Source organism: Leptodactylus fuscus, chromosome 2 (genome assembly GCF_031893055.1).
Source record: "Leptodactylus fuscus isolate aLepFus1 chromosome 2, aLepFus1.hap2, whole genome shotgun sequence".
Classification (NCBI taxonomy): domain Eukaryota; kingdom Metazoa; phylum Chordata; class Amphibia; order Anura; family Leptodactylidae; genus Leptodactylus; species Leptodactylus fuscus.
The window spans coordinates 72,027,379-72,051,663 of NC_134266.1; the positions used below are offsets into that span (position 1 = coordinate 72,027,379).

Here is a 24,285-nt window from a genome sequence, read left to right on the forward strand (position 1 = left end):
ATACCGCCACTATCACAGAAGTCTGTATTTCTAAGAAACAAGTGTTCATAGTGTTTATGAACAGCCCCTGCAGGCAAGGAGTTCTGCTGACTGTGCCTACAGTATTATTGAACCAAGGGGTTAATGCTAAGAATAGCTTGGGGATATATATATATATATTTATTTCTCTTATATAGAGATACAGGGGCGATGCAGAAGGCAACCATTTTGCCGGTTTCTACTAGTGAACCGTAACAGTAAATATCCCAAAATTGCTGCCTTTTACTGGCAAGAGATGCAACCTAAGAAGCGGCCAGTTACAGAATTATCAAGGTAGTTATTAAGGAATATATTAACCATTAAAACGTCATCTGAAAGGCGCAGCGGACAAGTTATCAGGTTCCTCTCTTAGCAACTGTCAACCTGGTAAACCACAAAGTACAGAGAGATTATGGGTTAGTTATCCTGAAGTAAGGCCTACTATAAAACCTAAATGTCTGTTTCCTAGAAACACATTTTGTCTCATATCTGTGTCCAGCAGAACAATAAAGCGGTGTACGCAATGTTGTCACTGCAGTAAATAATCTCAAGGTCATTCTTAGGTCTTACATCTTGAAAAATGAAATCTCAAACGTAACAAAAAATCTGTTCTTATTAGCCATTACTTCAGGTAGACGATTCATATAACACTTGCCAACTGGCACAGAAATGCAGTCACATGCAACGAATATACACCCATCGTATTATAATATAAATTATCCCAAGGGTTTTAATCTAGCAGGTAGAAGCAGAATATTAAGGCTAAAGAAGTTTAAAGGGATCCTATCATTCAGATCAAATTGTTTGTCCCTAACACATAGGAATGGCCTTAATAGCAAATGAGTTCTCGCGCAGCACTGGGGGCGGTCCCCAGCGCTCAAACAGCACTGGGGGCGTCCCCAATGCTGCGACAGAACTCTCCAGTGCCGCCTCTATCTTCTTCAAGAACATCCTCTTCACGCCTCTTCTTTCAGTGCAGGCGGTGAAACTTGTAGGCATCGGACAGGGCCGACTGCGCATGCCCGTGGCCACAAGAAAAATGGCCGCTTACACAGTAACTAAGAGAGCACAGTAAGCTGTTTGAGCACCGGGGACCGCCCCCAGTACTGCGAGAGAACTCATTTGCATACCAGCAAAAAACGGTATTTCTACGGAGCGGTGGCGCAGAGAAGACCTCTAAAGGTAGGAGATGAATAGCTTTTCTTAAGGCTATTCCTACGTGTTGGGGACAAAAAACTCGATCTGAATGATAGGATCCCTTTAAAGTCAACATCTAGGCTCAAGCTTACCAATTCTTATTTGGCTGAGCATATCTGAACTTTCTAAACCATTCTGCTATCCCTGTAATATACATCAGTCCCCCATTACTTCTAGAAGAGTTGGTGATGCACTTATGTTTACTCCCTGCAGCCAATCAGAAGAAGTGGAGTCATGAATGAGAAACCTGAACTAGTACGGACTGGAACTATATTGCCTTTAGCAACAAATCCAAGTTCTGTTTTGGATCCAAAGATGATCGGGTTCAAGTAAGAAGGCCTTGTGGAGTGACACATTGCCCCAACTGCTGGTGTGATGATATGAGAATCCATCACATACGACGACAGTCAATCTCCCCTAGTAGTGATAGAAAGGACAGTAACAACAACATCACGTCATCCACATGCGTTCCCCCTCTAATGGCTAATGGCCTGGCACGGCTTCCAATTGCCATTTTTCAGCAGGATAATGCTCACCTACACAAAGCAAGGATTTTCCAGGAATGTTTCCACCAAATTGCAATACCTCCCTGGCCTGCCCAGTTGTCAGATTTGTTGTCCATCGAGCTTTAATTGGATCAACTGGGACACCATCTTCAAAAACCTAAGAATCTACAGCTGCAACATCTGTGGGCAAACGTGCTAAAGGAAACCATAAGAAAACTGGATGTCTCGATGCCCAACTGTATCTCATCTTGTATCCAGGCAAGAGATAGCTCAACAAGGTACTTGACCCTCCTTCCAACTGTATAGTTTTCCCCAATAACCTTATCGTTGCGCTACATATAAAATTTCAGAAGATTCCAGCAACTTCTTGATCCTTTATTCTTTTTCTGTCAATGAGGATAAATAGTCAACTTCCTGCAAGTAAATCACACTGTGTACATACAGATGGGAAGAATGAGCAGTTGTGCATAATGATGAACTATAAACAGTCTGGAAAAAATAAGACAATGAGTTTTCTTGGAGACTTTGGATGTTGAGTGAACACCACAGTAAATGAGCTGCAACCAGAAAGCTAAAACAAATACCCAGAAAGTAATGAATGTATCTCTCATGCAAAAATCCTTCTATAAGCTAGAATGGAAAGCCACTCTGGAGGACTTGATCACTCTAGACCCGTGTTGGAGAACCTATGGCACGCGTGCGAGATCGGGCACTTGGAGCCCTCTCTGTTGATACGCACTGTCGCCCTGGTCGCTTACTCGCAGTTTACAGTGACTGCAGAGTGTGACCTCTATCCCGACACTGGCGCAAGTCATCAGCGCCTGATGTCAGAAGAAGATGGACGCTTGGCTGCTCTTCGTTGGACTGCATGTAAGTATAATACTGTGTGTGGGCTCAAAGTGGAGCCCCTCACACTGTATTATGTAATACTGTGTGTGATCCCAAAATAGAGAATATAATACTGTGTGGAGGCCCAAAGTAGAGCATATAATACTGTCTGGGTGCCACTGTGAAGCACATTGTACTGTCTGGGGGCCACTGTAGAGCATATAATACTGTGTGGGGGTCATTCCGGAGCATATAATACTGTGTGGAGGCATTGTGGAGCACGCTGTACAGCGTTAGGACCACTGTGGAGCAGATTGTCCAGTGTGGAGGCCACTGTGGGACAGATTGTACTGCCCCATCACTATTTATATCACACAGTATCTGTTTTATAGCAGACATGTGATATTAGTACAGGCTGTAATAACACTGCACGGTCACTATAAAACAAATCCCGCACGATGTAAATCGTGAACATAAATTCTTCAAAAGTACCAAATACAAACTATTCCCTTTCAGTACAAAGTTATCTGTATCATTGAAAGCTCTGTAACGCCCCATTTACACAACTGTATTTTGTGGGTCTGTAACTGTCCTCAATTGTGGATCCGCACAATATTAAAGAGACCTTTCACCATCTGGGGCACATGCGGTTTAATACACCGCAAGTAAGCCGACAGTGCGCTGAATTCAGCGTCTATAGCGCTGTACTGTGACAGCGGTGAGGAACGCCCCCCCAGTACTCGTCTATGGACGAGTACTATCAGGAGGGGAGGGAGGCGTTCGTCACCGCTCTCACAGTACAGCGCTATAGACGCTGCTGTGAGGAAGGGTGTTCCTGACAGACTGTCAGAAACACCTTTCTGACAATGAAGAGCTATGGTACCGGTGCTGATAGCTCTTCACGGTGAGCAGAGAACGGGAAAGCCGATAGTACGCTGAATTCAGTGCACTGTCGGCTTTCTACCCCGCATGTGCCCCAGATGGTGAAAGGTCCTCATTAAGGTTAAATTGTGTTGGAACTTTGCGATAATTTAGTGGGTTCTGGGTTGCAGTTTGGGCACTCTGTCTCTAAAAGGTTCACCATCACTTCTGTAGACATTATATGGACAGCCTTGTATCGGAATAGTTGCATAGTGATACTACAGTTTACCTTCATTGGCAGCCAAATCACCTATTTATTTATCAGCTGCCACAGGGAGAATTAGTGAGATATATCAGATTCAGGAATCCTCCTCCTAGCACCCAACTACTGACTACATTGAAAAATCCACTGACCGTAGTTTGGGGTGGGAGGAGAACTCAGGTCTGGAGTTATCGATTTCACAATTGTCAGGTTAAGGGGATATCGTCACTCCTTAGGGAGAGACCTAAAGGCTTAATAAGTCTCCACACACCTATATGGTGGTCTCTCCCTAAGGAGTGACGATATCCCCTTAACCCTGTCTAAGCCTCTCACCTCCACCAGGTTAGTCTTCTCTACACCGGGCTGACGAGATGCAAAAACATCGAAACGGCCGTCCTCGGTTGAGAGACTATACCTGGTAATAATCCCAGCATCATTGCAAAACAAAGGACTCTTGGAAGGTCGAGCATGATGTTAAAGGGAGCAAACCTTTACATTAAATTACATCAGGGAAGACAGGCTTGCACATTCCAGTGAGCGCCCTCTATTGGTTTGCAAACTGAGGCACCTGACTTCCTAATTACATCATGGAAGACAGATTTGCATATTCTTCCCAAGATCTATTACAGTGAGACTGGCAGACATTACTCTGCTTATGTCTGTTATAGTCCAACAAACCAATATACTGTATCTGGTAATAAAAACTAAAGCCCCTAATGTCTTTCCTGCACCCTTGCAAGACGAGGGGATTACTTATCAACCAAGCTCTAAACCTGTACCATTACAGAATCACTCTTTAAATAAGCAGATCTCTGCAATTTACTGTACAGGGAAGCTATACAGGCTCTGTATATAGTAACAGGAAACACAACTGCTGGCTTAGCAAAAATTGCCAGCGCTATGATTTTTTTATCCAGAGCACAGGGTGGGATTACACTGTAAACAGGAACCATTTATAGTATAACTGACTGATTATATAATAAGACATCCTGACGGTATACACACTCACTCTTATAGAGGATATAGTCAGCCAATTGTAAACATGGGAGAAAATCTAAGCACAGCTTTCTCTACGCCTAACAAGTCAAGGTTAATCTCGTCTTTAACAAAGGAGGACACATATTGACACTACCCTCAGCTGCTTGTGTAACACCAGGGGGAGGGGGCCTTGCAGGTGCTTTACTGTTTTAGGAACGGTAACTTAAGACACCGAATACCGGCTTTACAGCTATAGAATTGTATCATTAATAATAGTAAAGAATGGCGCGCAACATTCTGTACAACCAGCACTTTTAGACATGTTCTACATTATCCTAAAGATTTTAGTTGCTTGGTGATGCATAAAATACGTGTAATAGCCATAAATGCATATATGTATGATACGTCTCTGGCATGTTCATCTTTACCTGGGCATATGGCAACTGTGTTTATCTTACACCAGATGAAGCTTGTACCTTGGGCTAGTTTACACCAATACAATCCAAATACTCAGAGAATAGGGGGCGCAGATAGAATAGAGGGAATAGGATTCACTGTAAAGTAGCCCCAGGGAATAGGAAATAGGAGTAATAGATCACTGTACTCTATTACCTCTGTCAGTCTCATAGAAGTTGGATTATTTTTCCTTTTGGAGGAAACATTTTAGTTTGGTTTAAAATCCAGATCACTAAGTTTCCAGAAAAATCAGTGCATTGAGGCCTTCATAGGTCATACTCTAGAATCACAGCCCATGGCCAACCCCTGAGTTGTGAATGACATATTCAGCCTCTGTCTGCGTCGCCATTGTCTATAGGCAAATCTCCCAATTACAGCCTGGCCCTTGTCCGCTGCTCTGCAGATCTAGAATAGATTTCTGCATTGCTTCATTTGTTTGTGGCCATAAAGGTATGTTTCTTCTGCTATTAAATGCACCTAGACAGCACCAATATTTATTTGGTAGGTATTTAAGACCTGACAGATTCCCTTTAAAGAGAACCTGTCAGCTGATTTGAGAACACTAAACTAGGAGCAGGTCCTTATGGACTGGTTGTGTAGTGTCCCAAATATTCCTTTAGTATGCCTATGCGTGCAAGGGTTTTTTCCAAGCCGTAATACTAGAGACATGACTGATATTCTCATTGGATTCATGGCTGGTGCTCCTGCAATATGCACATTTCTGCAATGAAACTGGGTAGCAAACCTAGATAACAGTTTGCCTTGATAGAACAGACCTGCAGTAGGTCCATTATACAGTTGAGGTGAAAACTATATCTTCTTTTTTTCTGTAGGTTCTTCTTGCTTCTGGCTTCTAGATTCTGGATATTTGCAAAATTTATTCTGATAGTTAAAGTCCTCTGTATATCGGTAAGCTATAGGGACACACCACCTATATAGCACAACCTCAACAGATTCTGACAAAGCGAACACTTCTGATCACCCTCTGACAGGTTTCTTCAGGAAAAGGTTCTCATTAAGTAACGTCTGAAGGAAAACAACATAGAGCGACTACTGAGAATTGTCTTAACTGAGAATTGTCTTAACCTAAAGCATAGGGCACGATAAGAGGTGGAATATATGATGCATTGCAATTCCCTAGGTAACTGGTCACTAGGTATCCGACCTAACAGCATCCTGTTATGTATCCATGTCCTAGATTTAGCTCTGTGCAAGAAACACGACCTTGGAAATTGACATTCTCCTGTAAAGGCAGACTACTGAAACCTCACCACCACAAAGAACCAAGACGTCTACTAGAAATGACTGTAGTCAATAGGTTATTCTTGCACCACATGACACAGTCAGGTAAGAACACATACATATCCATACATTTATTGGGTACCTGCCAGTAGGGCACTTGCTATATTTAATTTGTTTTGCTCACCATGAGTTTGATTATAGCGGAGCAGACAGACATTGACTGTAAGGGAAGCCACTGGGGATTTAAAGGGGTTTTCAGGCTTATTAATTGATGACCTATCCTAAGTCTAGAAAAACCCTTTAATTTCCCTGTAGCTTTCCAGCAAAGGATAAAAAAAATATTGATTCATGCTCACACTACAAGAATGAAATGCTGCAGAATTTCTACATGAAATTTTGGTGCAGAAAATCGACAGCATTTTATAGCAGCAGCAAAGAATCTCATCCACACGTGGCAGAAAAAAAGTGCACAGAATCTATGTGAATTGACTAGCATGGGAACTGAGCTACAATAGTATGACACGACCATTGCATAGTGTACTGAGCAGTGTGCTTCCAGCTCTGTGCACAACCGGTAGACTGGTGGGGACCCGAGTGTCAGACCCCCCACCAATCTCATACTGATTACTTATTGGAAGAATTGGTCATTGATACAAGTCTTGGGGAGCCCCTTTATGTTTCAACTTCATGGTGCAGATTTTTTATATCTTTTCAGCCCTGTACAATCCTAAATGACATAAAGAGACCCATCATGAAACGTACAGCATTCATGTGACTGTCCCAGATAAAAACAGCGTAAAACCCATCCATCAGCTCTAAAACACTGTGGATTTAGTGTCTTGCCTTCTTCGTACAAGGGAGAATATTGGATATTTATGAGCTGTGCTGCCAACCTTTAAATAACATTAGCCCACAGATTACCGTGTCTTCTGACTTTATGGGTTCTACTTTCTTTTACGGTCAGGAGTTTCTGAATGAATTAATTCCCCCGTTATACGATGAAGATTTAATATTTTTATGACTATGCTACAACAACAAAATATTACTTTGGCACACGGAAAAAAAAGCATTAAATTTAAAAAAAAAAAAAAAAAAAAAAACTTTTCATGATTAATTAAAACAAAGCAAGAGGGATTGCTATAATCATAAGGATCTCAGGAAAGTAAGCAAGGCTGAGTTATACATTTGCATACGACAAGGCTAAACACACAATATGGCCAAATAATATTCGCACAGGCAATCTACAGGACATCATCAGATTGTAGAGCGGACAATAGAATCTAGCAATGGTCAGGCAAAAGCAGACCTTGAAAACGGTGACGGATTTAAACAGAAACTATAATACTAGGTTGGATGCTATTATATGATGGTGTCTTTTTTACTGGAACTAGATAAAACTTTCATAGCTATATAAAGACTATTTGAAGTTCTAGAAAGTCTGATCATCCCCTTTCACTAAAAGGAACACTGCAAGTAAATATTAGGCCCAAATGGCCTCTTGAAGACCCCTCCCCCCCCCAATGGAAACCTATACGCATAAAAAAGTGGTTACTTGGAAAACCTGCCGACCCCATAGACTATAATGGGGTCCATGCGGAGAGAAAAGTCCTATAAGCAGCACTTTTCTCTCCACATGTGTCATGCAGAAACCACACAGACCCCATTATAGTCTATGGAGTCCACAGGTTTCCTGAGGCAACGACTTTTTTTTATGTGTATAGGTTTCTATTCGGGGAGGGGGGGGGTGGACTCCTTGAACGCAGATGTGAAGCGGGCCTAATGCTAAGGCAAGAAATCATGCACCCCTCCCCCAGGACCTGCACTGGGCATAACCTCAGTTTTGCGAATAATACCTCTGCCCAATTGACTTGCTTATTGCAGGGTTAATAGACTGGCATTTTCACACCAAATATAGGATAGGTCATCAATATCTGATCCATGGGGTGTAATATTTGTGACCCATACTGATCAGCCCCTCGGAGTGGTAGTAGTGCTCAGGCATACACTGTAGTCTCTTATCACAGATTATTAGTGTACCCCAGGTATCGGGTAGGTGTATTTCTCGTATAGAATACATTACCAGCAGAGAGTCTTTTTTTAACAAGTGGTGTTGCCTCCAATTCACATTCAATCTTAGGGTCAAGGATATAAATAATGCCAGAGTGGTGCCTGTGACTACATCTGACACCATTATGGTTGTCCATCTATTTGAGGGAAATATTCATGTTGCGTTACGTACGGGCGCTGTGGCTGCTACTGCCGTAGATGTAATCTGCATAACATAATAAAATGTTTCTATTATTTCCTCACCATAATTTATAAACGTTGGTCTATTTTTCAGATCACCATTGGCTAGATTTTATAATTTAATCTGGCATTTCTGGTTTATAATTTAGGGTTTCCACGAATGTAAGCGGACTTGTAAAACTTTTATAAGGTCATATCCAGCAAACAAAGGTCATCAGGCCAGAAAAAAAAAACGGTGTATTACAGTCTCTGCATAGTGGATAGGATGCTAGCGAATCCTATCAACACAGTGTAGAAAAATGAGCGGTTTCCCTATAGGTAGAATAGCAGACTTTCTGTGAAATGCGCTGCAGGAAAAAACTTAATCAGTTGCTGCCATGGTTTTTCCCAAAGTAGTTTTTTTGTTGCGGCCACTATGTGTGGCTTTAAACTTAAACAGATCGTATATGAACACACAAGCAATAGTCCCCGATGACTGAAATCCTACAAAGACTTCTTTGTTGGTATCTGCCAACAGCAACAAGCATCTGCCTTGTGTCTCCACCATCTTTCCTCTTAGAATCTGACATTTTTTATTAATGGTTCCTTCCATATAGACGTAATTATATAATCCTCGGTACGTTTTCACACCCATGTGCACTCCAGCATTAATTAAAGTGACATCTATCACGTGGTCCTGGAGCAATAGTCATTGCATAAGAGCTACTGAGTCATATTGGGTAAATTGGTCCTGGCCTGCCTGGGCACACATAGCGAGAGCCACCCGACACAAATCCTTCTGATAATCTCTTCTGCACAAGACTATGTGATGAATAACAGATTAAATCACTTTGCGTAATGCACAAATTAGATGAACTGCAGAGTCTTAGACTTTAGATACAAAGACTTTGTGGGAGAGACAATATAGAAACCTAAATAGATTCACATGCCCCTTGGTTAATAGAAATCGGACATTTTAGGATACATTAGCAGAGACACTTTCTTCATGAAACTGGATTGCAAAATAATCTCCTTGCTATGTAAGGGTTGGTTCACACTAGCGCTTGTATTCCGTCCGCAAGGAGTCCGCATGGAGATCCCCCCAGACGGAATGCAATCACAATTGCAAGCGATGTGCTTGCAAAGCACATGGAGCCCATAGACTATAATGGGCTCCATGTGCTTGCCGCGCACTGCCCGCGCAAATGAATTGTGCGGGCAGTGCGCAGCAAGCACACGGAGCCCAGTATAGTCTATGGGCTCCGTGTGCTTAACTGAACAGCACTTGTATTAGTGTTAAAATTCCGTCCCATGCGGACGGAATACAAGCGCTAGTGTGAACCAACCCTTACATAGCAAGGAGATTATTTTGCAAGTCAAAATAATAATGGAGTCAAAATATAGTCATGGTCCTGTTCAGCTCCTAACTGGTTAACTTGTAATGTACTAGACCCCAGGGTCTGAGGCGTTTCTAGTGAGTAGCACAGCACCAGTAGCATCTTCAGAGATCTGGCATACACAGAAGGATCAATGTCCTTTGGTAACTTATTACTTATAGCCACCGGTCTACACGATCCTAATCCTGGACTCCAGGCTCAAAGCTCCTACCTCCACCTATATACAGTACATTACGTAGATTAAACGGTTAAAACTATAGGAAAAGATAAAGCAGCTCCAGGCATGCACTAAATTTTCTAATACAAAAATTTTTCACCAGACCAGATATTATTATTGCCCTAAAATCATAGCTCGATGCTACTCAGCGCTGCTGAAAAGATAGAGGGATTTCAGAAGACCATTTGTCAAAGTGTTTTACTGAGTAAAGTGGTTATCCCCGTGCTCTGAGCAGTGCGCCTCTAATCCTTGAGTGCTTGTAATAGGCCAGATCTGCTGATTTCCAATTTACTTCATGAGTTCAGTGTCTGGTCAGGATTACCGAACATACAGGGCCAACACTGACTATGTAACAAAGGCTCAGGTTATATTCCAATTATAGGGCTCTGTCCCTGCCTACACCTTTCTTTTAGGGCATCTTCTTTATGAAGAATATGGCACAAATTTAGGAAGACTAGTATAACTCATGCCAGTCTTCATATACCCACTGCCAGCGGAGGGTACAGCTCATATAGGATGGAGCACATGACTACTCATAAATGAGGCGTACCTTCCACCCGGCTGTTTACCTCGGAGAAAATGTACGCTAACTTATAGTTGGAGTCCATTTCCCCCATCATTTATACCAGATTTTTGATGTAAATGATATGTGGCAGGAAATTGGAAAAGGCAATACAGATTTTAAAAAGTTGCAATTTTTGGTACAAACGCGCGCCCCCCCCCAAAAAAAATAAAAAAAATAAAACAAAACAAAAAAAAAAACACTAGTTAGACTTTGAAAACTGTTGTACGAGGCATAATAAATTTGCCCCAAAGAATCTTAAGGGGCAAAGTCACATTTGGAAACTTGACCTTACGTTTGCCATATGTATAGGGAAACTGGAGTTCTATGAACCCCTTCAATAGAAACAATGCACAACTGATGTACCTACAGTTTCCTTATTAAGGGCGCGTTCACACTACTTCCGCTGTCCGCCAGGCGTTTCTGTCCTAAAACCCGGAGAAACTGGACAGGGGATGGCTTGCCAGTGGTCAGCTTTAAAACCCATTCATTTGAATCAGCATCTCCACCTGGAAACCAGGTTGTAAAGCTGACTGCCGGCACGCTGTCCCCTGTCCAGGTTTTCCAGGGTTTAGGATGAAAACCTCTTGGCGGACAGCGGCAGTAGTGTGAACGCCCCCTAATATGGCAGGTTCATCCATAGAAAACTATGCTTCATGAACCTCTGTTAGGATACAAGTTATATAATTATATGTATTATTTTTAGTATATTACTTTTTTATATAATTTCATCATTATGTGACTATATTTTGGGTTCTTTTATTCTCTTTGCATTCTTTGCTATTCAGTAATGGAGTATCAGACGTATCATATCTTCTTCTGCTGTAACATTACAAATTGAAATTTTTCTTTAACACGCCATCTAAATTGGCTCTGAATATATTGAATTTTAGTGCTTAATGATGTTTTGTTAATTAAAATCCTGTTAGGTGGCGTTTTCTGGGAATGAAAAACCAAGTCAAGCAGTACCTTTTGTTAAGGCAGCGATTTTTTGTTTCCAAAGAGAAAATTACATTAGTTGAGCTCTAGCTAAAGGCAAAACCATTTTCCAAGGTCCTCCAATTATCTTCAGTACGTTTCTGTGAAGTTGTTCATGGTCATTATTGGGACTATCTGAAACAAAAGTGCTAATGAATAAAAGGATTGGATTCAAGAATATTGAAATATAGAATAATTTCAAAAATATACCAGAAAATCTACATTTGCGTTGTTGTGGATCATCAAAAAGTTAGGATATTGCTGAGACGTAATGAAAATTCTATAGAGAAGATTGATATAGACAAGAGAATACAAGTCCGATTAATCTCCAAGGGAAACAAACCTATTCCCGCTTACATTTTTTTGTGGTACACACTTACTATGCAAAAACCTTTCACTATTCCTAATGACAAGTTGCTGCTAAAGCTTGTGGTAGCATATAGGAAGAATTTATATAAGAATCAGATATGATAAGATAATCTTTTATATATAACATATACAAACTCATAGCAAGTAGAAAAGGATACTAGGAGTCATAGCAACTAGGAAGAAAAAAAGAAAGACTCAGGATCATTTAGTTCTCTGTGCGGAGTGACCTTCGTCTGATATTGATTATACAGTCTGACAGTGGTTGGGAGGAAGGATCTCCTATAGCGATCCTTCTCACACTTGGAGTGAAGCAGTCGGTCACTGACAGTACTGCCAAGTGCTGTCACAGTCTCACACAGGGGATGGGAGTTGTTCTCCAGCATGGAGCTCACCACGGACAGTATCCTTCTGTCGCCCACCACCTGTACTGGGTCCAGGGGGTTCCCCAGGACAGAGTTGGCCCTTCTAATCAGCTTTTCGAGTCTATTTCTGTCCCTGGCTGGTATGCTACTCCCCCAGCAGGCCACTCCAAAGAAGATGGCTGATGCTACCACAGAGTTGAAAAAGTCTCTAAGAAGTGGCCCCTGGACTCCAAAGACCCTCAGCCTCCTCAGTAGGTAAAGCCTGCTGTGACCCTTTCTGTGCAGCGCCTCCAGGTGATCAGCCCAGTCCAGCTTATTATTGAGGAGCACACCCAGGCACTTACAGGTCTTGACTATCTCAATGCCCGTCCCTTGGATGACCACCACATTTGGAGTATGTAGTTCATCTCTAGTTGCTTGGACATAAAGTGTCCCCTGCAGTCTGGTGTTGGCACAATTGGACTGGTCAAAGAAAATCTAGTTGGGAATGACATAATGCAAAATTTCCAGAAAAGGTGCTCCAGTGTTGTTCTTTTATGGTGCACATTATCATGTACAAAACCAGACATGCTTATACCCCTTTAACCTGGTTGCATCATTTGGATAATTGCTTTTTCTCAGAAGGGTTCCCCAATGCTGAATGGTACATACTCAATATGTGTATACATAAGAATCCACTTTTATCCATGGTGTAAATGCTCAGTTCCTCTGCAGTGTCATCATAAGGTATGTACATAACCCAATACACCATTCCCAGTGAAACAACGTTTTTGGTGTTTTTTTTTTGTAATCTACAGAATTAGATGTTCTTTATAAGCTAATAGACGAGGATCTTGAAGAAGAACCCCCATCTATTATTTATATGTTTGTAAACGGGTCCCTGAAAATGTGCTTTCTAAAATGGACGACTCTCTTTATGATTAGTAAATTTATTCAAAGTATTTGTGTTGTGTTTGTGTTTTACTTCAATGGAACAAGTGTAGGTGGAGTGTTGTTTCATCTACAAGTACTATATCCAGCTAATGAAGGTAATCATTATTTTCCTGCCCTGTCATATCCACCCAAACAGAATAAATTACATCAGACTCAGGGCCTCGCACCACAACTTCTGCCCATCAAGGATCTTGGAGAGGAATTTTACTAGATATATACCAGTTTTCTGCCAAACACTAACATAGACCAACAAATTTATTATCCTTTCTGCCAAAACACTACATAAATTATAGCCAAAATCCACAGCAGCAGATTATGGCACACTGATGCGCCAAAATCATGGAAATTATTAAGGTCAATGGATGCCTTATTTTGAATAGAAATCCTCAGTTTTACCCGCCACTTACTTCCAGTGGTAAATATCAATCCATGGTCATGTGACGGACACAGATGCAAAGCTCGGTACAAGAGCTCTGATCACTGTTCTGTAACAACCTGTGCACCTGTGTCCATCACATGACCACAGACTGTCCATCACATGACCACGGACTGTCCATCACATAACCACGGACTGTTTTTTATCCACTGGGAGTAACCAATGAATTTATACTGAAAGTACATTGGAAAATTCTATAACTTTTCATTATACAAACAATAACATTAATTTGCCGAAATGTACAAACCCTTTAATTAGAGGCCATTTCACATTGCTAGCCAAGTAACGGCCTTCTTAGTTGATTGGCTATTTTCAGAATCCCTCAGGAGTAAGTAGAGAGACATGTCAGTGTTCCCTCCTCTCCAGTCACAGAACCCATGAGACAGAGGGTCGGGGGATTCAGATACAGATCCTACTTCGGAGGCCTGTGGAAATGTCATCAATGTCTGAGGTGGGAACAACCCTATAAACCTGTATGGGATGTTAAACAATCATGCACTGTAGTACTGTGAAACCTTGAGACATCCATCCACTGATACATAAACAAAGAAAATGGCAAGTATGTATCATATATAGCGAAACTTAAAAGCTAGTCTGTGTAAGGAGGTGGTCTTCTGTTTCACCAAATCATAGACTACTCTCCATTTTTGCTGTGTATTTCACAGATATCAAATCCATAAAGAAGATTTGACAGACCCGTAGGATGAAGACAATTGAAAGAATGACTGCTTGACACACTTTCCACTTCCTGTTTGCTGAAGAGTTTTCTAACTCTGCTCCTGGCATTCGACACAGATTATAAATCTGAAGGTTCACGTCTATTCCGCAGGGACTAATGATAGAACTGGCATCGCGCCAACATGCAATTATCACTCCTCAACTTACTGACCTCAAGGTTTAGTACCTGTGCCCAGCAACCACCTCCTGCATTCAAGACCTGATTAGTATAGAATACTGCACGATGCCATAAGTATGCTATATACATTATAAATGGTAGGTGCCATAATCTGGTATCATCTGCTGGAGGACATCATCAGTCTCCGCTCAATGAGACTAAGACATTACATAAGACAGACAGGAGAGACAAAGGATCACACAGAGCTAGGAGCCTCTATACTTATTATTCATTCCTGAGACATCACAGGGGATCCTGGAGAACCCCGTCATTTTGAATTATTAATGTCCGTCGTAGCTTATTACAAACAACATAAATCGAAGGGTTAATTCACATGCTGCAGAGCCAACATTGATTTTCTATACAGAATCTGCACTAAAAATAAAAAAAAAAACTTAATAGGGAGATTTATGGGCAACAAAGACAGTTTTACTTTTAGGCTTAGGCCTCATGTTATGGAAGAGCAGCTTTTTTTATTGCACATTTTGCTGCTTTTTTTTTTTTTTTTTTTTTTTTTTTTTTTTTTTTTTTTTTTTGAGTGGCTACAAAAGGAATGGGAAATTTATAGGAAGTTCTTATAATTCTCCCTTACAATCAATCCAATCAAGAGACACAGCAAATTCTGCAACAACGTGGGACATCAGGCTTTGATCTTGGAACCCCCAGAACAGAACACCAAACGCAATTGCAAGCGCTGTGCAGTAAAAGCACATGGACCCCATAGACTACAATGGGGTCCGTGTGCCTGCCGCACGCTGCCCGCACGAATTAAGCGCACAGGAAAGTAGATTGTGAACTACTTTCGTGCCCGCATGTTCCCTGCAGAGATCTGGTGGCAAGCACACGGACCCCATTATAGTCTATGGGGTCCATGTGCTTTTACTGCACAGCGCTTGCAGTTGCGTTCGGTATTCCATTCGGGTGGGGGTGGGGGGGTCCTCATACGGACTCCCCTGGATGGAATATCAACACAGATGTGAACGAGGCCTAAGACTGTTTAAATAAATCTGTTCCAGTGAATTTCTGACCTCACCCTTGGGCTGGGCAATAACCAAAACTGAAAGTCAGCTCAATTAATGGACGTGCACTTGCTCATATCAATTATTTTTCATCCACGTCATCCTGTCTCACACATTGGCTGTAGGATATGTCTCTAAGTATACGCTATCCAGTGAGGATTGCCAATATGTGAATAGCCAAGACCAACATTCAGTGTCACAATGTGGCACATAAATAGGGGGTGTGGCCTGTGAAAAGGGGCGTGTCCTCAATCATTTAACTGTCATCAAGGCAAAATGGTCAGTTAATCTTGATTTTAATTTAAATAATAATCTCGCAGCCCCACCCCCACATTAATCACAAAATATCAGCGCAGATTCTGTGGATGGATTTGTCGTGGATTTTCACAGCAGATTTTTCCCATTCCAATAGCACAATCAACAGTGGAAAATATCCAGTACATCTATCCTTAGGGCTTGCTCACACATAGTAGATTTGTTGCCGATTTTGAGAATGAAAAGTCTTTGCATCTGTCAGGATTTTGGTTTTCTGTTCAAAGGGGGATGGACCCATCATATGATGCACAGCAATGAAACCCAATGGACTCCACTGACTATAATAGGGTAGTCAGGCATCCAATATTGTGTTATTTTACTGGGGAAAAAAAAGTCCTGCAAGGTTTAAGAATCTGCAATGCAAATATGAAAATAGCCACAAAGGTGTTTCTACTACAAGTGTATACATTTCTGCAACTAATCTAGAGACACGTTACTATATCCTTTAAAATGACACTAACAAGAACATACATAACAGGGCTGTGGAGTCGGTGGGCCAAGCCACCAACTAAATATTGATGGCCTAAACTTAGTTTAGGTCATCGGTATCTGATCAGTGGAGGTCCAACACCCGGAACGCACACTGATCAGCTATTTAAAGAGCCTAAAGTGCTTAGACAAGTAGTGCAGCCTCCTCACCACTTACCAAACACAGCATTGTACACTATATAGCGGCTGTGGTTGGTATAGCAGCTCCTCCTCTGTGGCTGATCTGTATGTGGTCCTGAGTGGTCAGACCCTCAATGGTCTGATAATGATGGCCAGTCCTAAGGTGCTGTATACAGGAATGCAGAAGGGCCTGTCTGTTATATATACACTGTGTTGGGGGTCCTGCAGCTCTGCTCCCATTCAAGCCAATAGGCTGTCTGGAACAGCTGATCTGTACGTACTGTGTGTATCACACTGTAACCAATACAGCACTGAGGATAGGTCATCAGTATCAAAGATATTCCCTGACACCTTTAACAGAAACCGCACAAAAGCCATTTTTTCAGTGTTTCGCTAGGTTCACACTAGTGTCGCCTCTCTGTTTTTCAGGTGTGTTGGGGGATCTGAATAACAAAGATCTGGATCAATGTGGTTACACACAGAGCTCAGCAGACCACATAGACTATAATGGGGTCCATCAGGTGTCCGTCGTTTTTAAACTGAAACCAGCAGAGGAAAAAGTCCAAAGTTGAGGACCTTTTTATTAGACGATTCTTAGTGGAGACCGCGACAGTGGCGCAAATGTGAAAAGTCAAAGGGGAAATGTTATACCCAAAGCATGCTTCATCATAGACCCCAAAACACCACAAAGTGAGGTTTGTGTGAATCTAGACTTAAGATAACCAGACACATAAGAAAATCAGAGGTTAAAACAGCTCTATGTGCTGACTATTGCCCATTTATTTGCCCTGTGTTTTACCCCAACACAGACTACTAATAGGTAAAATCCTGAAATATGATGTGTCCCATTGGACAAACGTAACTATGACTGGATTCACACCAGCGCTGGAACTTCGTTCGGGAATTCCACTCCCATTTCCGCTTGAAAAATGTAGCGCAAACATCGCTTTTCTCTTCGCATTTTTCGCCCTTTTTGGAAGGAAACCCAGCGGACCCCATTATAGTTTATTATATTTCCACAGCTTTTTTTTTTTAAAGCAGATTAGATTTCCGTTCTGGGAGGGATCCCCAAACAGACCCCCTGAAACCCGAACGCAGGTGTGAACCTAGTTTCAATTATAATCTTAAATTTATGGAAGAAAAAGCAGATTTCACGTTCTAATTAAACAAGCCATTGTTTCTTCTCCGGCTCCAGGGGGGGTATTTTTATTTTCGAGTCTGGCATCCGACCGTGTAGCTGTATATGGAATTCGTCTGGAGACTTCTGCCTTACGCCTCAGCTCTCTATAGCAGACCTTACATTATTACCAGACAAGCAAATGCAATAATCCCATAATAAAGCCTATTATTTACCATATATACATATCTATTATTTTAGGTGCACTGCTTTACATTCTTGAACACCATACGATGCCACAGTGATATCCCAGCTAGCCAGATAGAAGCCAGTCCCTGGTATTAATCCCTGGCTAATGGATCTAAATACCTGAAGCCACGTCCTATTTATAGTTTATACAAGATTCCACGATCTAAAGCGAATGGAAAGGCTGTAAATAATCGGAGATCTCAGACACATTGTACACACCTGTATCTCTCCTCAGCCTGTCACATAAATGTATATCCATGGCATGCAGCGGCATTACTGGGAATACGGCATTTCCAGCTCTGATATAAGCCCAACCTTTGCAGTAGTTGATTATCTGTCCTCATTATAGTTACATTCCCCTGTATTACATCCAGTGTCCCTAGCAACACCATAGATAGGAGCATGCCTCCGAATTACCAAGGGGCCCGATCCCCATAACTGAAGGCAGACAGATACATAGTGTTACATTGTAATCAGAACGTATATAATAATATAACAAACCATTTCCTATAATACAAACCTGAGCTTTACAACTCCCATACATAAAATATTTTCCAATTTCACCCACAATAATTCCAGGCAGCCACAATACTATTCACAAAACCCCTACAACCATGTACAAATCAATGGCGACATGGCGTTTCTCCTCATATAAATACGTAATGTGTGCCAGCTGAGGGAAAAGAGTGGGCACAAAACATTACACCTCTCCTAGCCGCAAGGGTTAAGCACAGCCATGTATATAGCAGGGAGTGCTATGTATCCAGCTGTAATTCATACTAATCTCATTGCAGGTAGACGTGACCGGAGGGATAAGCAGCAGTGATTTGCCCCTGTCCCATATGTGCCCATAGGGCACCGAACCTGTCCCATGCCCCCAGCCTGGCAGGAGCTGCCTCTTATTTGGCGCAGTAAGCAAGATTAGAGCAATGCAGAAGGAGTGGAGGGAAGACAGATGAGGAGGGAGGAGGTATAGGCACAGAATATATCTATATAGGTTATTAATGGCACCTGACAGGGCACACTGGGCACCAGCACTGGCACTGCCACCTCAGGGATGTAGCAGAGCCGGGATTACTCACCCAGAAGACGAAGGAGTAGATGATGAGCAGGGTCTTCAGACACGTTATGACTGGCTTGGTCTCCATTCTCCTTGATGCCATGCTACTGAGATCCGGTAGCCGGGTGTTACTGTTGCTGCTCTCAGCCCCTCCTGCTTGCAGTTTATCCCCAATCCGCAAGAGGAGGAAAGAGCGGATGGAGCCAGCCCTCCGAGCCCGAGCTGCCTGTCAGCCGCCCAGGCCGGCCTCATATGCAGATCTGGAGTCTGGCACAGCCCCTGGACGAGCTGGATGCCGGCCATTCTCTAGCTGTCTGCCTGCTGTATGGTGCACACAAGCCGGGGGAGACCGATGTCACAGCTGACCCCATCATTGTCTATAGGCTCTGTTCTGGCATATCAGACATCTGAAGAGTTAATGTATTCATCTCCTCCTTGGAAAGCTGTGTGCCAGCGCAGTGTTTGCTGCATAAAAGGCAATAATTAGTTCTTTATAGTGGCACCCAGATTTCACAGACAATTCAATGAATAAATCTACTGATCAGATCCTGGGAAAGCTGAGTGTCTGCATAAAGAGATACTTATTGCCTTTTATGCACCAAACATTGTGCTGCCACCCAGCTTTCCAAGGAAGGGATCAATAGATTTATTGATGCAGATTTAAAAATCAGTAAATCTATTGATCTTTTTCTTGGAAAGCTGGGTGTCTGCACAATGTTTGCTGCAAAAAAAGCAATAATTATTTCTTTATGGTGGCACCCAGATTTCACAGGCAATTCAATCAATAAATCTACTATCACTTCCTTGGAAAGCTGGGTGTCAGCATAAAAAAAAAAAATACTTATTGCCTTTTATGCACTAATGATTGTGCTGGCACCCAGCTTTCCAAGGAAGAGAACAATAGTTTTACTGATTTTTAAATCTATATCAATAATCTATTCATCTCTTCAGCACAATGTTTGCTGCATAAAACTCAAATATTTCTTTATGCTGGCACCCACATTTCACAGACAATTTATTCAAAAGCTCTTTTGATCAGTTCCTGGGAAAGCTGAGTGTATGCATAAAGAGATACTTATTACTCTTTATGCACCAAACATTGTGCTGGCACCCAGCTTTCCAGGTTTTTTTATCTCTTCCTTGGAGTATGGGTGCGAGCATAATGTTATCTGCATAAAAGGCAATAAATATTTCTTTGTGGCACCCATCTTTCCCAGAATCAGATCAATAGATTTATTGATTGAAGTGTCTGGGAAAGCTGGGTGTCAGCACAATGAATGCAGCATTAAAGGGAATATATATATTCACCCAGTTATCCATAATTTTAAAAAGTTTAGAATTAAAAAAAAAAGTAACATTTTGTGGATATCCTATCCTACATATATTATAAATGTGAAACTTTGTGTTTTTGGATGGTTGTTCCCCAATCACGCAAAAACAGCTGAACAGATTTGAATGAAATTTAACACATAGATTGTAACCTCAATTAACACATAGGCTACTTTTTATCCTGGTAAATGACATGGCTTCACAACTGTTATGAATTTATGCTCTTGGCAGCAGCTTATCTCAGGTTCTGATAAAGCCAGGGCTGTTATCTCTCTATGTAAACACACAGATAACCCTCAGTCCATTCTGTACATGCATTTGCATATTATCTGATTTGCTCCAGGCAACATGCTGACACGCTGGATGGAAAAACACCTTTAGGGTGCATTCACACTGAGTAAACGCTAGCTTATTCTGAACGTAAAACACGTTCAGAATAAGCGGCGTCTAAAGCAGCTCCATTCATTTCTATGGGAGCGGGGATACGAGCGCTCCCCATAGAAATGAATGGGCTGCTTCTTTCACTCCGTGCAGTCCCATTGAAGTGAATGGGGAGTGCCGGCGTGTACGCTCCGGCATGAGCAGAGCTTGCCGTATACGCCGGCACTCCCCATTCACTTCAATGGGACTGCACGGAGTGAAAGAAGCAGCCCATTCATTTCTATGGGGAGCGCTCGTATCCCCGCTCCCATAGAAATGAATGGAGCTGCTTTAGACGCCGCTTATTCTGAACGTGTTTTACGTTCAGAATAAGCTAGCGTTTACTCAGTGTGAATGCACCCTTAGGGCCCCTTCACACTACTGATACGCTGCCTGATTCTGAATGTTAAAACACGGTCAGAATCAGCGCGGACTGAGCCGAGCGCCGGGCCCCTTCACACGGCGAGCCGTACACGTGAGCGCTTCCCATTCACTTCAATGGGAGCGCTCGTAGAGTAAAAAGCAGCCCATTCTTTTCAATGGGGGCGCTTGTATACCGGCTCCCCATTGAAATGAATGGTATCTGCTTTATATGCACTGATTCTAACCGTGTTTTAACGTTCAGGATCAGTCAGCGTATCAGTAGTGTGAAGGGGCCCTTAATCAAAATTGACAGTTTGCCACTTTTAAACATGCCCGGAAAAAGAAAATCTAATTTGTTGCAAAATTCTAAAACAACAAGAACAGCTACAAATGTAGCCAGAAGTCAACAGAGTTCTCCACAAGCGGAACTGACGAGGATCATCGGTGCCAACAACACGCTCATTATATGGCATCCCAGCGAGCTGCTGAGATGCCGGAACAATCACGGGCACAGCGCAAGAACCGAGTTTAGCGGCAGGCCAGCTTGACAGCTGCCGAAACACCGCAGTAGGTGAATTATCAACGCCAAAAACACGCTCATTATATGGCGCCCCAGCGAGCTGCTGAGATGCTGGAACAATCACAGGCACGGCGTGAGGAACAAGTTCAGCAACAGGACAGCTTAAGAGCTGCTGAAACGCCGGAGCAGGCAAACCATCGACGGCAGCAATTTGCTGAATGTTGGTGGATCATCCAAGCCAACAACACAGAGATGAAGACTAGTATATGGTATAAATATGCTTTGTGGTGGTTTCGTTACTACTTTTAATAAAAATGGTTTATGTATTTACGTACCTAGACCAACAGTAACTGCCACAAACTAGTTTTAAACCTATCTAGACCCACCCAAAACATTAAAACTAGTTTGTGTCGGTTTCATGACTACTTTAAATACTGGTGGTCTATGTTTTAAAATACGTAGGCCAATAATAACCACCAGAAAAAAGTTTCAACCATTTCTAGGCCCACCCCAAGCACATTAAATCTATACAATACCCCAATTAAATAAAAAAAATACACATAAAAGCCCCCTATATGAATTTATAATGACCCCTTAATACAATTATATGCCTAAAACAAAATAAAACAAATTTAACCCTATCTAGGCCTACCCCTAAATACATATCATCTATGCAATACCCCAGGCGGCATCAGAAGTAAGCGTTAGCTATTACTGGCAGCTAATACCCTGCACCATAACCCCTGGTCAGAACTGAGCGCTGATCAGAGATTTTAACCCCTTGGATGCCGTGCGCTCCATGCTTCATCATTCATCCTCTCCTCCTCTGGAGCTGTAGACCTGATGTAATTACATCACTTACAAAGCACCTACAGCACCGTGAAGACTCGGGATCTAGACAGCAGGGGAACAAGGAGAGGTATGTATCAGAGTTTTTTTATTATTATTATATTTGTGTGGTAGGAGGGGGACATTAAACTGTGGGGACACTTCAGGGGCACTTTAACCCTTTCCTGAGTGGCACTTTAGTTGCAGAGGACGTATGTAATATGTTCTTGCTGCTAATGCCAGTTTCTCAGAAATAGGGCTATAAAGATTATGACAGCTCTTACAGGTTCTAAGCAATTTGCTGATGAAAACAATGTAGATCTCAATTCCTGACATTATTTTTTAACAGACAATCACTCAGTATTTGTAAGGACCAGAGATGAGCGAACAGTGAAATATTCAATATTCGTTTCGAATAGCCCCTCAATATTCGAGTATTTGAACGAATATCAAATCCCATTATAGTCTATGGGGAAAAAAGCTTTGTTTCAGGGGAAACCACTATTCGACTAAGGAGAGTCACCAAGTCCACTATGACACCTCAGCAAATGAGGACAACACCTCTGGAATGCAACTGGGACAGCAGGGGAAGCATGCCTGGGGGCATCTAACATGCCCAAGTCCCCGTATTACGCCACTAATAATGCGGGAGATGACTTTTTACCATAGGAATGCATTGACCAGCATTGATTGGCCGAACGCCATACAGTGTACAGCATTCGGCCAATCAGCGCTGGTTCTGCCGGAGGCTCGTCTGTGAGTCTAAGATCGGTCCACAGCAGTCTCCATTGTGGTCTGATCTCAGATGTAGCAGTGTTGAGCGCACAGTTCTGCTACACCTGAGATGTAGCAGTGCTGTGTCAACTCTGCTATACCTGAGATCGGACCACAATGGAGACTGCTGTGGACCGATCTTAGACTCCACCTCCTCACAGACGAGCCTCCGGCAGAACCAGCGTTGATTGGCCGAATGCTGTACACTGTATGGCATTCCGCCAATCAACGCTGGTCAATGTATTCCTATGGGAAAAAGTCATCTCCCGCTCAATTCTGCTACATCTGAGATGTAGTAGTACTGTGCGCTCAACGCTGCTACATCTGAGATGTAACTTCAAAATCCGCCAGCAAATAACTCTGTGTGAACATACCCTAAGGAAAACGCCAGTTTCAGTAGTTACTGTATATATTATAATTAACATGTTGTGATTTCCGCTGCGGATATTTTTCTGCTATGTGTGGATGTAATTAGCCAGCAGTTTGTGTTGTGGCATTTACGCTATATGGGGCCCTAGCCTAAAGAAATTAAACACCAAATGTGATAAAGAAAGAAACTTGATATGTAGCTGCCTAAGGCACTTAAGAAATGCTTAAGTGAAAAAACTGCCTGTATTGGGCAAAAGGGTGTCTCTTTAAGATTATGAAGGCATAGACATCTCACAACTGAAATATTATACCTCTTGCTCAGGTAATGAGATAATTAGAGATGGAGTGGGATTCCACCAGTGATGGATGTTAATGTATAGCTAGGATGGAGATACATAGAAATATGTTGTCTACATAGACTAAAATAATAATGTACCGTCACTCGGTTTTAGGTATATGGTGCCAGGAATAGGCTTCTCACAGCCATGATATGCAATAAAAATGAATTTCCGGCACACAAAATTAATGTTTCCAGAAGTGTATATTTTTATTTACATCCGACAAAAAGTGAACAGACATTTCGGTCTGGT

At 42.1% G+C, this 24,285-nt stretch overlaps 1 protein-coding gene across 1 annotated transcript in view; it reads right to left on the reverse strand.

The window, feature by feature from the left end:
• Positions 1–19,269, reverse strand: part of TSPAN7 (tetraspanin 7) — an 88,186-nt gene extending 68,917 nt beyond the window's left edge. The window contains exon 1 of the mRNA XM_075263980.1: positions 19,115–19,269. Within this exon, the coding sequence (XP_075120081.1) occupies positions 19,115–19,195 (81 nt within the window). The 5' untranslated portion in view covers positions 19,196–19,269. The remainder of the gene's footprint in view (positions 1–19,114) is intronic.
• Between the last annotated feature and the right edge of the window lie 5,016 nt (positions 19,270–24,285).